The sequence below is a fragment of the Erythranthe guttata genome, chromosome 4, assembly GCF_056151865.1.
Source record: "Erythranthe guttata isolate IM_541 chromosome 4, IM_541, whole genome shotgun sequence".
Lineage (NCBI taxonomy): Eukaryota > Viridiplantae > Streptophyta > Magnoliopsida > Lamiales > Phrymaceae > Erythranthe > Erythranthe guttata.
The window spans coordinates 20,285,400-20,298,994 of record NC_142536.1 but is presented as its reverse complement, the minus strand read 5'-3'; the positions used below and the strand labels follow the sequence as shown (position 1 = coordinate 20,298,994).

The 13,595-nt window shown below is 35.7% G+C and overlaps 3 protein-coding genes across 8 annotated transcripts; all 3 read left to right on the top strand.

Moving 5' to 3' along the window:
• Window positions 1-1,076: 1,076 nt before the first annotated feature.
• LOC105955933 (chloroplast envelope quinone oxidoreductase homolog) lies at window positions 1,077-3,172 on the top strand. Of its 2 annotated transcripts, XM_088817356.1 has the most exons (5): window positions 1,077-1,104; window positions 1,281-1,334; window positions 1,410-1,557; window positions 2,147-2,238; window positions 2,354-3,172. In XM_088817356.1, the coding sequence occupies exons 2-5, from the start codon at window positions 1,284-1,286 to the stop codon at window positions 3,047-3,049; spliced, it is 987 nt and encodes a 328-aa protein (XP_088673482.1). In that variant the 5' UTR covers window positions 1,077-1,104; window positions 1,281-1,283; the 3' UTR covers window positions 3,050-3,172. The 2 variants fall into 2 exon arrangements, with proteins under 2 accessions (XP_088673482.1, XP_012835195.2); XM_012979741.2 differs by lacking the exon at window positions 1,077-1,104 and having other exon boundaries at window positions 1,144-1,334.
• Window positions 3,173-3,929: 757 nt separating this feature from the next.
• MHK (Protein kinase superfamily protein) lies at window positions 3,930-9,482 on the top strand. Of its 3 annotated transcripts, none has more exons than XR_016030970.1 (19): window positions 3,930-4,393; window positions 4,966-5,333; window positions 5,437-5,515; window positions 5,667-5,735; window positions 5,846-5,935; window positions 6,379-6,517; window positions 6,617-6,719; window positions 6,814-6,866; window positions 7,184-7,250; window positions 7,390-7,498; window positions 7,596-7,661; window positions 7,757-7,825; window positions 7,898-7,949; window positions 8,033-8,137; window positions 8,553-8,584; window positions 8,669-8,714; window positions 8,812-8,887; window positions 8,999-9,328; window positions 9,381-9,482. XR_016030970.1 is itself a non-coding variant. In XM_088817355.1 (19 exons), the coding sequence occupies exons 3-19, from the start codon at window positions 5,326-5,328 to the stop codon at window positions 9,126-9,128; spliced, it is 1,293 nt and encodes a 430-aa protein (XP_088673481.1). In that variant the 5' UTR covers window positions 4,134-4,393; window positions 4,789-4,891; window positions 4,966-5,325; the 3' UTR covers window positions 9,129-9,482. The 3 variants fall into 3 exon arrangements, 2 of the variants coding, with proteins under 2 accessions (XP_088673480.1, XP_088673481.1); XM_088817355.1 differs by adding an exon at window positions 4,789-4,891 and having other exon boundaries at window positions 4,134-4,393; window positions 8,999-9,482; XM_088817354.1 differs by having other exon boundaries at window positions 8,999-9,482.
• A 961-nt stretch (window positions 9,483-10,443) lies between these two features.
• Window positions 10,444-13,451, top strand: LOC105955988 (uncharacterized). 3 transcript variants are annotated; one of them, XM_012979798.2, is made up of 5 exons: window positions 10,444-10,625; window positions 11,043-11,119; window positions 11,225-11,374; window positions 11,874-12,576; window positions 12,711-13,451. In XM_012979798.2, the coding sequence occupies exons 3-5, from the start codon at window positions 11,297-11,299 to the stop codon at window positions 13,340-13,342; spliced, it is 1,413 nt and encodes a 470-aa protein (XP_012835252.2). In that variant the 5' UTR covers window positions 10,444-10,625; window positions 11,043-11,119; window positions 11,225-11,296; the 3' UTR covers window positions 13,343-13,451. The 3 variants fall into 3 exon arrangements, with proteins under 3 accessions (XP_012835252.2, XP_012835253.2, XP_088673479.1); XM_012979799.2 differs by having other exon boundaries at window positions 11,211-11,374; XM_088817353.1 differs by lacking the exon at window positions 10,444-10,625 and having other exon boundaries at window positions 10,635-11,119; window positions 11,211-11,374.
• The last annotated feature ends 144 nt before the right edge of the window (window positions 13,452-13,595 follow it).

The window sequence follows — 13,595 nt, the reverse complement described above, 5'->3', positions numbered from 1 at the left end:
AGCAAGTCAAGAGCATGGTTAAAACGTTTTTGAAGTACTCGTTGGAATTTGTATTAAAGGTGATTGGAAACATTTTGTCTTCTATTTTTGATGTTTTTAAAGAAGGGGTTTCGAGTTCTTCGACCGGTCTGGCTAATGCTGTGTCGGGATTGGTGGAAAAGTCGAGGACTTCGTTCGATGGTGCCATGAAAGAAATTCCGGAATTGGTTAATGCCTTTTCGGAGATGGTTGCTAAAATTGTTGCAGATTTGTGGAAGAATGGCAATGATGCTTTGGCTTTTATTACAGAACATGTTTTGAATTGAGAATCCCTTTTTTTTTTTTTCTCTCTTTTTTTTTTTATTACATAGACTAGGGAAATTGTATTTCTTACAGTAGATGATTACAATTGCTTAAATCTTTTTTTGCCTAAAATATTTGTGACAATTACCTCAATATTTGATTCACTTATGTTCTTAAATGATGTATGCAGATATGTAATGCATACGAGAAAGTCAACTACAATTTAAACATCTGCAAATTAATAAAGTCGAGATTAGCAAAATTCTATTATTTTAGCGAATTGTTAAATTATGAAACTAATAATTCAGCACTCTTTTATCGAGTCAGAATCAGAAAAAAATATTATTTAAACGTATTTATTAATTTATCGAGTATTAATTTATCTAGGTTGTACATGATTTATATCGGACCTAGTCCACGTGTCATCTATCTCCGGCCAACTTGAAATTAGGTCATCATATACGTGGGCTGTGCTATTTTCACACCAAACATAATTGTTTATAATAAAACTCTTCATTCCAACATATATAAAATAATAAAACAGCGCTACAGTGATGAATCACCCATGAGGTAATGTTTATTTACAAAAAATTCTCTCAGTTTTCTATGAAACTTCAAGATTTCTTACATTAACACCCTCTTTTAGGATGTGGATGTAACAAATTTATAAATTTCAGGGGTTGGGTGTAATTTATCAAAATATAAGGGGGTTTTTAAAATATCTTCTCTTTAAAGCAAGGGAAGAAAAATCGAACCGCATCGTTTGACTTTGACCAGAAAAGTAAGTGCAAAAGAAAGAAGAACAGTAAACCATTACGGGCGGGGTGTCACAATTCTAATTTCTATAAATATACTTGCTTCTTCATCTTCTTCTATAATAAAGCTTTAACATTTGCTTGCTTAATTATTATATAGCTTGTTGTTTGTGCCCTGAGTTATTGTTGAAACTAATTAAAGCAGTATTTCTTTTCTTCTGGGTTTTGAAAATGGTGGCGAAGCTTATGCATGCAGTCGTGTACGGCGGTTCCGTTGGTGGAGCTGTTGGTTTGAAGGTAATTTTACTTTGCTTTGTCGTGAAATAAAGTTTTCGTATATGTATATATAACGTGTTATGATCTGAATTGCAGCACGTGGAAGTTGAGATTCCGACACCAAGTAAAGATGAAGTGTTGATAAAATTGGAAGCCGCAACCTTAAATCCAGTTGATTGGAAAGGTTACCAGCTTAAAGCCCTTCTTCGTCCTTTCCTCGCTAGGAATTCTCCTTTAATCCCCTGTAAGTTTAATTCGCATCTCATTTTTCCTTCCTACCCGCCAGGTGTTTGCTTTATTGTCTCAATGAAACTTTTCCGTTATTTATCGTGTCATATTGCAGTTTCTTTCCTCTGTGTTGTACTTATGCATGGGATACGACATTCATCGCAGTGCGTAGATCGATCGATAGATTGATAGATAGATACTACTAACGAAGATTCTATAACAACGTGTTCTTGAAATTGATTTATTTTTTTAGTCTGCATTTGGATTAGATGATTTGAAGGAGGGATTTCAAATCCGTGATTATAAATCAATTTATCTTATTTGAATCAAGTCATTCGATAAGGAATTTCAAATTCGTAGCTCAAATGTTTCGTTTCCTTTTTAGCAACTGTGGTTGATTTTAAGTCCTTTTTCATTGAAATCGTTTCGAATCATGCCCGTTTTTGAGTCATTTCATACCATGCTCGTTTTTCTTTTCTACCGTAAATTAGTGCCTAAAGTCCTCAACCGCGTTTAAATGTACACTTGGAGATTTTGATTGTAATTACTTAATGCCATTAACACTAAAAAATATAGTTTAACTCTGTCTCCCTTTTATCGAGCAGGTACTGATGTGGCTGGAGAGGTAGTTGAAGTTGGATCTCAAGTCAAAAACTTCAAAGCTGGGGACAAAGTTGTCTCGATTCTTAGTCTTCTTGTAAGTGTATATAAATATATATCTTGTCAAGTTGTTGATACATATAGTTGTTTCATGTTTTATCTATACATGTCCTAATTAACTGTTATGTTGCCTATCTACTAATTGAAAACAGAAAGGCGGGGGTCTATCAGAATACGCAGTTGCTAAAGAAATCCTCACCGTTTTCCGGCCACCGGAAGTCTCCGCCGCCGAAGGCGCAAGCCTCCCCGTGGCTGGCCTCACCGCCCACATGGCACTAACCCAATTCATCGGGCTAGACCTCACCGGAAAAGATCCCCACCACAAGAACATTCTAGTAACCGCCGCCTCGGGCGGGGTCGGCCAGTACGCCGTCCAGCTGGCGAAGCTCGGGGGCGCCCACGTCACCGCCACGTGCGGGGCCCGCAACCTCGAACTCGTCAAAGCCCTCGGCGCAGACGAGGTCCTCGACTACAAAACCCCCGAGGGGGCGGCGCTCAAGAGCCCCTCCGGACGGAAGTACGACGCGGTGGTCCACTGCGCGGCGGGGGTTGCATGGTCGGTTTTCAAGGGGAATCTGAAGGAGGATGGGGTTGTGGTCGATCTTACGCCGGGGCCAGCTGCCATGTGGACTTACGCGGTGAAGAGGATCACTTGCTCGGGTAAGAAACTTAAGCCGTTGATGCTGATACCCAAGGATGATGTTGGTTTGAAGTTTCTTGTAGAGTTGGTTAAGGAAGGTAAGCTTAAGACGGTTATTGATTCTAGGCATTGTTTGGGGGATGCTGAGGTGGCTTGGAGTAAGGGCATTGCTGGCCATGCTACTGGCAAGATCATTGTAGAGCCTTGATTTGTATATATATATATACATATATGTATGTATGTATATATATATATATGTATGTATATAGTTTTGGTTTGGAAATGTACTATGATATTGGAGTGATATGTAATAGAATTTTATTTCGGTCAATGGTAATATATTTATATAAAAATAATTATATTTGTTGAAATACTTTAAAGCTAATAAAATTGTTTAACAAAATGTTGTGGGTCAACGGTCAACGGGCCAGGCCGGGCCGGGTCGGATCGGATCCGGGTAATTGGGCTAACCTAGTGTAATATACATAGCCCAACACAAGTCCGACACCAACATAATAATATTATATACAAGTTTGGTCCAACGGGCTAGTCCAATGATCCAACATATCCTACTTGCATACTTTTGTATTGTATTGGAAGAATTACCGTCACTTAATTCCCGAGATAAGTTTAAATTACGAAAAAAATTTGTTTGCATTTATGTAAGTAAAACTAAACTCTTTAATTATGTATTGTCTTATCGAAAAACCCTTACTTTAATAGGTAAATTTGACACAGTAAAGTATGGATGTGTAAGATAATACATATTTAAGGGTAGATTGTAATTATCAAAACATGAGGGATTTTTTTCTCGTAATTTAACTTCACTCAGAGGGAGGCCGTAATTTGCCCTATTTTATTAATTATTTACAATTTTTTTTAACAAATTGATATTTGAATATATTTGTCATAAGATTTTTTTTAATTAAGTCTTGATGAGAAAGTAAGTAGAATTTTAAAATTTTAATCAAGTCTTCATGAGAAAGTAATATTCTACTTAGATATGCACCAACGATTTCCTGTGGTCAAATTTACCCTCGGTCTTCTTTTTTAGGGAAGTCTCGTGACTAAATTAATTCCACTCCATCCATATTCTAATAGGTAATATTCGCACTTAAGAAGGGTAATTTCGTCATTCAGTGCCAGGACCGATTCCCCTTCACCCCCTTCCCCATTGTTTTATATTTTCCTAAATAAAAGCATGCTTTTTGCATATTATATTATTTATTAATTATTAATTTGATATTATGCGTTTGGGTTTTCTTCTCCAACGCTATTTCTGCGGAATTTCTGTTTTATATATTGATAACATACATACATACATAGCTCCGTTAATTCAATTCTCTCTCTCTCTCTCCTCTTTTCCTCCTTCTCCCTTTGTTTTCAACGATACCTGTCTTCTTTCTGCATTTTGATCCGAATATCCAATTCTCTCTCTCTTTCTCTATCTCTCTCTCTCTCTCTCTCTCTCTCTCTCTCTCTCTATACGCACATATATTCTCTCTCTAGATCTTCCTCTTTCAGTCATGGCGTGTTAACAGTTCCATATTAGGTGAGTTCAATTGGCTTCTAAGTTTTAATTTTATTTTTTAATTATGTTTTAGCTGATCGTGGTTGTTAGCCCTATGTTTTTCTCCGACTTGAATTTTCTCGCTGATCTAGTTTTAATTCTCCTCCCTTCAGTGTTTGCCCTTGAAATTAGTATGTTACATGTGAATCTATTTTTTCAATAAATGAGTTGATTGTATACTATAGGCCGGAATTTGATTAAAATTTCACCTGAATATTAGATTACCGAAATCGTGTTCTTGGTTACCTCCAACATTTTTGGAAAACATTACCTCTGAATTTAGATTTCTATTTTTTTTAGTCGCAATTTATTTGAAGGTTTATTTATTTATATGCAGTTGCTGTATGCACTTATCTGATATCTGCAAGATTTTCTAGGGTTAATTTTGGCAGAAATTGGCTGATATAGTTAATAGTGGAATCTTTCTGAAGGCTAGAATCAACATATCAGTCGGTTTAGTCTTTTATAAATTTCCAATAGGCAAGTGTATTTTTCTTTGGGTTAAATTTTTTTTTTCGGTTGTTTGCTTATTTGATTTTTTAAAATTGTGACAGGTGGATGAAATTTGAGGTGCCTGGATAGTTTCTTGCTGATGATTTAGATAAATTTGAACACTCTGCTCAAGTTTTTAGGAAGGGTGCGCAAGGAGACGGTAGCTGTTTTTAGATGATAATCTGTGCTTGCAGCTAGTAAAGGCTGCACATAAGCATGTTGATATCATTTTGGTTGATATTTAATCATTCGTACAATGAGAAGCCCGCACTCTATTACATATTGTATTATTTGGTGGATGTAAGCATAGATGTGCTCATACAGCAGAAGAACACTGTTCAAAAAGTGTACAGAACCTCTTTGAAAAGATTAGAACTCTATTGAGCTAACTTCGACAGTCCAGTTTTTTTGTAAATCTAAGAATGGAAAAGTGAGTATTTTCCTACTACTACTCATTTGAACGCAACTGGTAAGACTTTCTTCTGGCAGTTTGTGAACCTCACGGGGCTGTTTTCTTTCCCTTGTCTTTTCAGATATAAATTTTTGGACGAGCTTGGTGATGGAACATGCGGCAGTGTATATAAAGCCGTAAATATTGAAACATCTGAGATTGTGAGCAAAATTCACCCTCTTTCATTTATTCTCTATTTTCTTGTGAAGTTCTACAGTTAGAATATGTTACAGAATAGGCAACTCAATGTAACATCTAATATGTAATGTTATATGAAAAGCGGCCCATCTTAACTTATAGGATCTGTTGCAGGTTGCTGTCAAGAAAATGAAGAGAAAGTTTTATTACTGGGATGAATGTGTAAACCTACGGGAAGTAAAGGTATTTGAGTCAATTGATGGTGGCTTTTCTCTTGAAGCTGATGGAACTTGTTATATGGAGGGCACTCTAACTTACTTTGGCTAACACTTCTTATTTCCTCTTATGTGTAGTCCCTCCGCAGATTAAATCATCCTAACATCATAAAATTGTTGGAGATTGTCAGACAAAACAATGAGCTTTTCTTCATATTCGAGTACATGGTATATCATGCGATTTCATTTACTCTTTTGCAAATTATTTTCTGTTTCTTACTTTCGTCCTTTGTTCTTTTCATTCCATACATGTTAGCACTTATGCGGCATGTTTTTACAATGTATGGGCAAAGGATCTCTGTAAACATGTGAAGCTATAAATAGTTCACATTCCTTTGATTTAATTTGTGGCATAAATACAGAAAATTCTTTAAACTTCACTTTCTTTGAAATTTATTTTGATTTTCCTTTTCACTTATACTCCCAAGTCATGATTAGTTTTGTTCCCGTTTGTCCTCGTCTTTCTGATGAAAATTGATCTTTATAGACAATAATAGGCCTAAGACTGTATGTCTTGATCTGACTTTAAAGTTAATCAAAAAAAATAATATCACCAATGAAAATTTTATAATACCTTCTTGATCATGAGATTTATATAACTATATTTCCAGGAACACAACTTATACCAAATAATGAAAGATCAGCAAAGATCTTTCTCAGAGGAAGAGATTCGAGTTCTGATGTCTCAGGTGCTGCAAGGACTTGCACATGTCCATAAACATGGATATTTTCATCGGGATCTTAAACCTGGTATTAATTTATTAAGGCTCTCTGCATCATAACTGACAAGCTTTTGCTTTATAGAAATAATTTCATAGATTTAATTAATTGAAATCCTTCTACTCTCAGAGAATTTGCTGGTTACAAATAACACAATAAAGATAGCTGACTTCGGACTGGCTAGAGAATTGTCATCTACGCCTCCTTATACTGACTATGTTTCTACTCGCTGGCAAGTTATCTAAGCCAATGCACCTCTCTTTTTTTTTTTTTTTTATGAAAAGTATCAATGTTTATCTTACATTTGATTAATTCTTTCGGGCTAGGTATCGAGCTCCAGAGGTATTGTTGCAATCTGCATCCTATACCCCTGCCATTGGTATGCAAAGCTATATTATTCACTCCCGCTTCCTGTCATTCTATTCTATAGTTTATGGAATTGCTGTATTCTGTTGTTTTTATTCCTGGTTGTTCTCTCTCAGTGGCTGATTATTACGAATGCTTGTGTTGTAAATGATTGTTGTCTCGCAAAATTTTACATTTACAAAATCTGTGCAAGACTAGATGAAACTTGGCACTTTGATTTTATCATCGATTTTTAATATATATGCTTCCATGAGAAGATATGTTGGAATAGTTGTTTGTATATTTCTGTTTTCTTAGACTATATCCACTTAAATGCTTAAATCGTTACAGATATGTGGGCAGTCGGGGCAATACTGGCTGAGCTTTTCACTTCGGACCCGATTTTTCCTGGGGAAAGGTGACCTCATGATCTATTTATCTAACATATATTTATCCGGTTATATGTGAAATATCTAATCAGCTAAAAGACTGCGATAGTCAAGTATCTAGAGATGTGTCCTGTAATAACATGTAAATCTCGTTCCATGTATGAACAGTGAAATTGATCAACTATACAAGATATGCTGTGTACTTGGGGCACCAGACTGGAATACCTTCCCCGAGGCGACAAACATTTCTCGATTAGCTGATATCACTTATTCAGATGTGAGTTCCCTTGAACCTTCACATTATATTGCTATTAATCTCTCATATTTTTGTCCTGCTTATCTTTCAATTGATTTGATGTCAAATTTGTTGATAGATCATACCTGCTAATCTTTCTCAAATTATTCCGTACGCAAGCTCAGAAGCAATTGACTTGATCAAGGTAACTTAAGTCTCTTTGCTCCATCTTATTGTGGATCTAGTTTGACCTAATTTTTTGGTGTCAGCATCCTTAACATAATATTGTTTCCATGTCAGCAACTTTGTTCATGGGATCCGTTAAAGAGGCCAACTGCAGATCAATGCTTGCAACATCCCTTTTTCCACGTAATATACATTTCAAAATTTAACTATGTTACCTAGTTGCTTTATATGTACCTAACTTCTTCCAATGATTAGGTTACCAAGTGGGTTCCTCGTTCTCCTGGAAATACACTGGAACTAACTCTAGGTAATTTTAATTAAAGTTTAGCATATCCCTGAAAGATTTAGGCAGAGTCTATAATATGTTCTTACTTATTAACATGTATATAGGATCTGAACCCAATCTTGAACTGAACCTGTGGGACTTTGGCACTTCAAAGGATGATTGTTATCTTGGCTTGACGTTGGCAGTAAAACCCAGTGCTCCAAACTTGGGTAAAATTTTATTTTTGTGGTATTTCATGGTTTTTTAAGTTGTTATTAATGGCATATGCAGGTGATTTCATTTTATTTATTTATCTCTGCACCCAAGAATAAAGTTATTGTTAGCTTTTATTGAACAAATTGTTCTCGTTTGCTATAATACCACCAAATTAATGAGCATCTTCAGGATAGCTATTAAGACCCTTTGTTCCTACTGAGTTTCCATTCAGAAAGTCGATTTTCAGACTAGTGTATAAAGTGAAGTAATGACCGATAGGTCATTTTCCCAGTCAGTTATTTTGGTTAACTTCCTTAAATACATAAACTACCATTTGAAATCATGTACATTTGTTCATTTTGGTTTGTTCCTTCATACGATTTTTGCATCTTCACATTTTTTTCTGACGAGCAACTTTACTTCTTGTAGAGACGTTCCACAAAAATCAAGGTGCCGAAGAGGCAAGTTCCTTGAAGTTTTGTGTCTCATTGTCCCTGGATCAATTTTTTTTTTGTTTATTAAACTTTGTGGCCTTACTTGTGCAGGATGTAATGATCTGCCCTGGTTTTATTAATCCTTCACAACAATCAGGTAATGTTCAAATATTATTATTTAGCATCGAGCCCTTTATATGTTTATATTTATTAAGGATACGCTTCATGACTTAAGGATCACTGCTGCTTTTCAGTTTTGTGGTCGCTGTTTCCCACTAATCACCACGCAATAGCTTCTTCAGGGGAGCCTTCCCTATCCCTGTCTTTCAGGTAAGTTCGACACGATTTATCTGTAAATATGAATATTGTGAAATTGTTGAGAGATAAGAGATAGAGATAGAAAGTCTTTTAGTTGATCATTTATCCTTTCCACGATTGCAGTTCACATCCAAATTCATCAATAGGGGGCCCACAATCGGCAGGGTTTGCCATGACATCGTTTCAGTCGAATATTTTGGAACGACCTTTACTGGCGGCCTCCTCCCCGTTCCCGCAGGGTCACTACCTCTGAGATATGCTGACGGTCTTTTTTTTGTGAAGTTACAACACAGGCAACAAACAAGAAGTGTTCATATTCATTATAAATTTATAATAGCTCTAAACTTTGACTGCCCATACAGTTATTCACCTGTAAAGAGTTCAAATTAAACCTTTTTTTTTTCCGCTAACGATGATTCTGGGATTCCCAACTGTCATTACAGTTATAGCTAAGCACACCAATTATTTTTAAGTGCGGATTTTTCTGCACGAAAAAATGATTAAGTCAGAAATTTTTAAGTTCGTTTTTGAATTTTTGGGATGTATCCAGAACCATTCTTGAAAAAAGAATGTTACAGATAGAAACTAAATTGAGCTGTATCTCAAAGATGCATTGTTTTTTTTTTTCAAGTGCATATTCGAGATTAAAGCGAAAACAAATAAACATAACTGACGAACGATTTAAGTCGATGCCAAACATGTCCTCTAAAACCTTATCCATCCATGTGAACATGCGACATTTATCCCTCGCAAGGTAAACGTCATTAGTCAAGGATTTATTGCAATAGTTGAGATGTCAAGAATCATACAACACTTAACACATTAATAGATTATAACTCGACGGACTTATAGATGCTATATCGGGTAAATACATCGGATAACATGTCACCGTAAATTTGCAACAATTGCGCACGATAAGAATATAACCATTCATTCATCAATAGCCACAATAATGTATACTTGCAATGTGGGGATTCCTTTTTTTGTGCAAGACAAAAGAAATTGAAGTCAATATTCACAAATATTTTGACATTGAAATTTCATTTATTTCAGCTGCCCTTTTAAATAACTTGACTCACTATAATTGGATTCAATTTTTTCTTGTTTTCCATCCACAAATGTAGTATAGTAGCCCACATGTTGACTATAAAAATTGAACTCGAATTGTTACGCGTTGTATTCTTCTTAGGCGGTGTTTGCAAAAGCGTACTGAAAAAAAAACATAAATTAGTAATTATGAGTTAAAATATGTATGAGTATAAATTGTTTATTTCTAAAAGTTGAGATTGTTTGTAACTATACTGAAAAGTCAACTTAAATAAAAAAAACAGTTGTAGTGATGCTTCTTAAAAATATAGCTTAAAAGAACTTAATTTTAGAGAAGCAAGAGTAAAAGCTAATTTCATCTAAACTTATAATTATAGTCTATAAAAAGCTAATTTCTAAATCACTTTTAGAAGCGACTGTTTTTTGACTTTTTTCTTTTTCTTTTTCTTTTTTATTTAAAACGTTTCTCTCTCCTCAACATTTTCTCTCTCCTCCTTCCGCCCCTTATAAATACGCCTATTGCTAAAACAATTGGATCTCTTCCCTTTTGGGGTTTCATGGGAGGCGGCCCCCTTTCTCAGAGAAAAACCCATTAAAAAAATTGAAAACTCTGTAACAGGATCTGAGGACAATTTGTATAAATATATATACATACACATACATACTTAAATTATACAGAGAATAAAAAAAGAAGAGAGAAGAGGTAGGGGAAGAGAAGAGATAAACTTGTTCAGATTTCTCTTGCGTGATGTTTCTCTCTTTGTTTTACAATGTATCTGTTTGTTTTCGAAATAAGTGTGAAAGAACTTTGCTTTTGCAGATTATGTTTTTTTTCACCTCAATTTGGATTGCTGGGATTTTTTTTAATTTTTATTTTCTTTTTCATTTTTTTTTTGAGTTTAGTGTTTGATCCTGGAGTAAAGCCCTGATTTTCCATTCTAAAAAATCCTAAGATTATTACCATGCTCACATGAATGGCACGTGCAGCAGATTGAGTTATGAATTGAAGCATGTTTGAGTAATTATGGTGTTTGTTGGCTTATGTTGATTTTCAGCTCTTTGATTAGTGGTAACACTCTGCACCGCAAATCCCTTGATTCGATTTTTGGTTGAAGTGCAGATTCTCGATATTCGTACAGAAACGAAACTTCTTGATTCGATTAAAAATACCCTCTTCGCCACAATGACTGCTTAAATGTTAGTAATTTTTCTTGATTCCGAAAATTCAAGTACAATGCAGGGGAATTGAGCACATTTTATCGATGTTCGAACTTTCGTTTTTTAACAGTGTGAGAGTGACAGGCTGGAAATGTAATGCAAGGGCATGGTGCATGAACAACATAAGTGTTTTTGCGTTCGTTTCTTTCACGTGCAATGTCTCGCTGTTTCCCATTTCCGCCACCTGGATATGAGATAAAGGCTAGCCCCGATAATGTGAACTTGATATCGAAGGTTTGTGCTTCACTCGAATCTGTTTTTTTGTGAGGGTTTTTTTAAGGTTGTCGGATGTTTATAAATTATGGGACATGGGATTTTGCCACTGTAGTATTGGGACACAGTCGTATAGAGGAAGTTAGCTATTTTTGGCACGTTTTATTGAAAGATGATCGTGTGATTGTGTGTATTATGGCATAATAGCTTTCTTGGCATGATTTATAGGGACGAGGCCTAAGATGGTATATATATATATCGTAAACTATAAGTATTTCGGTTTCTTGGTTTTACACTGCTTGATCTTGAAAATTAAGAGCATATCTTTGGCCACGTGTCTTTCCTAATTCGTGAACCGAAGTTAACAAAAGAGACACTTGCGGTTAATGATTTCACGTTCACCCATTATTTGGAATGGGATGTATTTCAAGAGCTTTATGTGTATGTATACGTTAGTGTCGCTTTTTATGAAAATCGACTTGGTGTATGACACGTGTAGATTTTGCTCGTCATTTATCAGGAGAAGCATAAGCCCAAAAAGCACAAGGAAAAGAAGGATAAAGACAAGAAAGAAAGAAGCGAGAAAAAGGAAAAAAAGGATAGAAGTGAAGGTAAACATAAAGATGACCGGAAGCAAAAGAAGAAAGATAAGCAAGAGAAAAAAACCGAGAAGTGTGTTGCCGACGATAGCAAATCGACCGATGGAATGCAGGATTATAGAATTCTGGTCGAATTGGGAAAAAGAGTTCGAAATGACGATGGGGCGACGACGGATAATCGAACACTTGGGAAAATCGCAGTCGTGGAACAAAAGCATGAGCTTATTACGGCTAATGGACACACTCCCAAAGTTGAGGCTAATGGCTCTATAAACGGTTTTCATGGGAAGTTTTGTGGAGATGGAATCGAGAAGAGGAATGAGTTAAAAGAAAAGAAGGAAAATGGAAATAGTGTCGGCGAAGGCAAGAACGAAGATCGAGATAAGAAGAGGGAGGAAAAGAAGAGAAAGAAAGAGAGGAAAAAGGAGAAGAAAATGGAGAAGGAGAAGAAACAGACGAAGGTGAAGGAGAGTAGTAAAGAGAACGTTAAACAAACAGAAAACAACGGTAATGCTCTTTATAATAATAATAATAATAATCCCTCGGATCATTTGAAGGAGAGCCTCGACGGTTGGGGAAATATTCCGAAACAAGAAAAGCGCGCGATGAATGGCGTTTTGCATGGTGAGTTCTTTCGCTTTTTATCAATCATTAATTACTGCCGTAAAAGAACATTTCATTTATTTTATTATTTATTATCGGGTGTGTGACTTCTTGACCTAATATGTTTTTATATTTATTTTTTGGCGCCAAAAAAGACAACGGATTTCGACCCAATACTCCTACGTTAAGGGCGGTTGTGGAAAAAGTTTCTCCTGTTACGAATCAAAAGATCGACGTCATCACAAATCATGTGGAGAAAGGGGCCGTTATTACAAATCAAAAGATCGACGGTGTTATTACAAACGGAAAGATCAACGGCAAGCTCTCGTCCTCTCAATTAATGGTTGAAAATAACCACTCGACATCTCATAATGGAAAGATCGGTTCAAATAATCATGCAACGAGTAACGGCAATAGTACTAATCCGACAAATGTGAAACCGAACTCGGAGCCAATTGTGGAGAATGGAAGGAAGTTGGATAATGGCGCATTAGATGGTAAAACGTCCACGTCATCGAGGCCGTTGTCCGTATCTGTAAAAGCTCGTAAGGAGAAGGAGAAGAAAGTTAAGAAGCCTAATCATCATCCTGATTTGAAATACTTGAGCCAGATTTTGACTGTACCGAAAGTAGATCCGCCTAGATTTGACGATCAAGATTGGTTGTTTGGATACAAGGCAAAGAGGCCGAAATTGGGTTCCGAGTCGACTCATAAGCATGTTTGGGCCGAAGCTATCGAATTGGGGGCCGCAGATATTATTGCTCTGCCTTATGTCATTCCTTACTAGATATATGATATTTCAACTGTATTACTGGACCACAACAAATTTTGTGAATGTTATACTATATGTATACAAAATTTTCAGAGTGAGAAGGAAGTAGCAGTTTTGCTTGAAATTTCGATTTCGTTTTTCGATTTTACGTTGAAAATATTTCGAATTTCTGATATTTTCTTAAATATATTGTAGTGAAATAAACCTAATCAAGAATCACCTGCATTGCACTTTCAACATATATCTTAACATCACTCTCATTAGATGA

Excerpts from the sequence above, each read along its gene's own strand:
- LOC105955933 (XM_012979741.2), top strand. The coding sequence starts at position 1,269 with ATGGTGGCGAAGCTTATGCATGCAGTCGTGTACGGCGGTTCCGTTGGT. Across the intron at positions 1,335-1,409 it reads GTGGAGCTGTTGGTTTGAAG|CACGTGGAAGTTGAGATTCC; the intron begins GTAATTTTACTT and ends TCTGAATTGCAG. Across the intron at positions 2,239-2,353 it reads TCTCGATTCTTAGTCTTCTT|AAAGGCGGGGGTCTATCAGA; the intron begins GTAAGTGTATAT and ends AATTGAAAACAG.
- MHK (XM_088817354.1), top strand. Across the intron at positions 5,936-6,378 it reads TCTTCATATTCGAGTACATG|GAACACAACTTATACCAAAT; the intron begins GTATATCATGCG and ends CTATATTTCCAG. Across the intron at positions 7,826-7,897 it reads TGCAACATCCCTTTTTCCAC|GTTACCAAGTGGGTTCCTCG; the intron begins GTAATATACATT and ends TCCAATGATTAG.
- LOC105955988 (XM_012979798.2), top strand. The coding sequence starts at position 11,297 with ATGTCTCGCTGTTTCCCATTTCCGCCACCTGGATATGAGATAAAGGCT. Across the intron at positions 11,375-11,873 it reads ATGTGAACTTGATATCGAAG|GAGAAGCATAAGCCCAAAAA; the intron begins GTTTGTGCTTCA and ends GTCATTTATCAG. Across the intron at positions 12,577-12,710 it reads GATGAATGGCGTTTTGCATG|ACAACGGATTTCGACCCAAT; the intron begins GTGAGTTCTTTC and ends GCGCCAAAAAAG.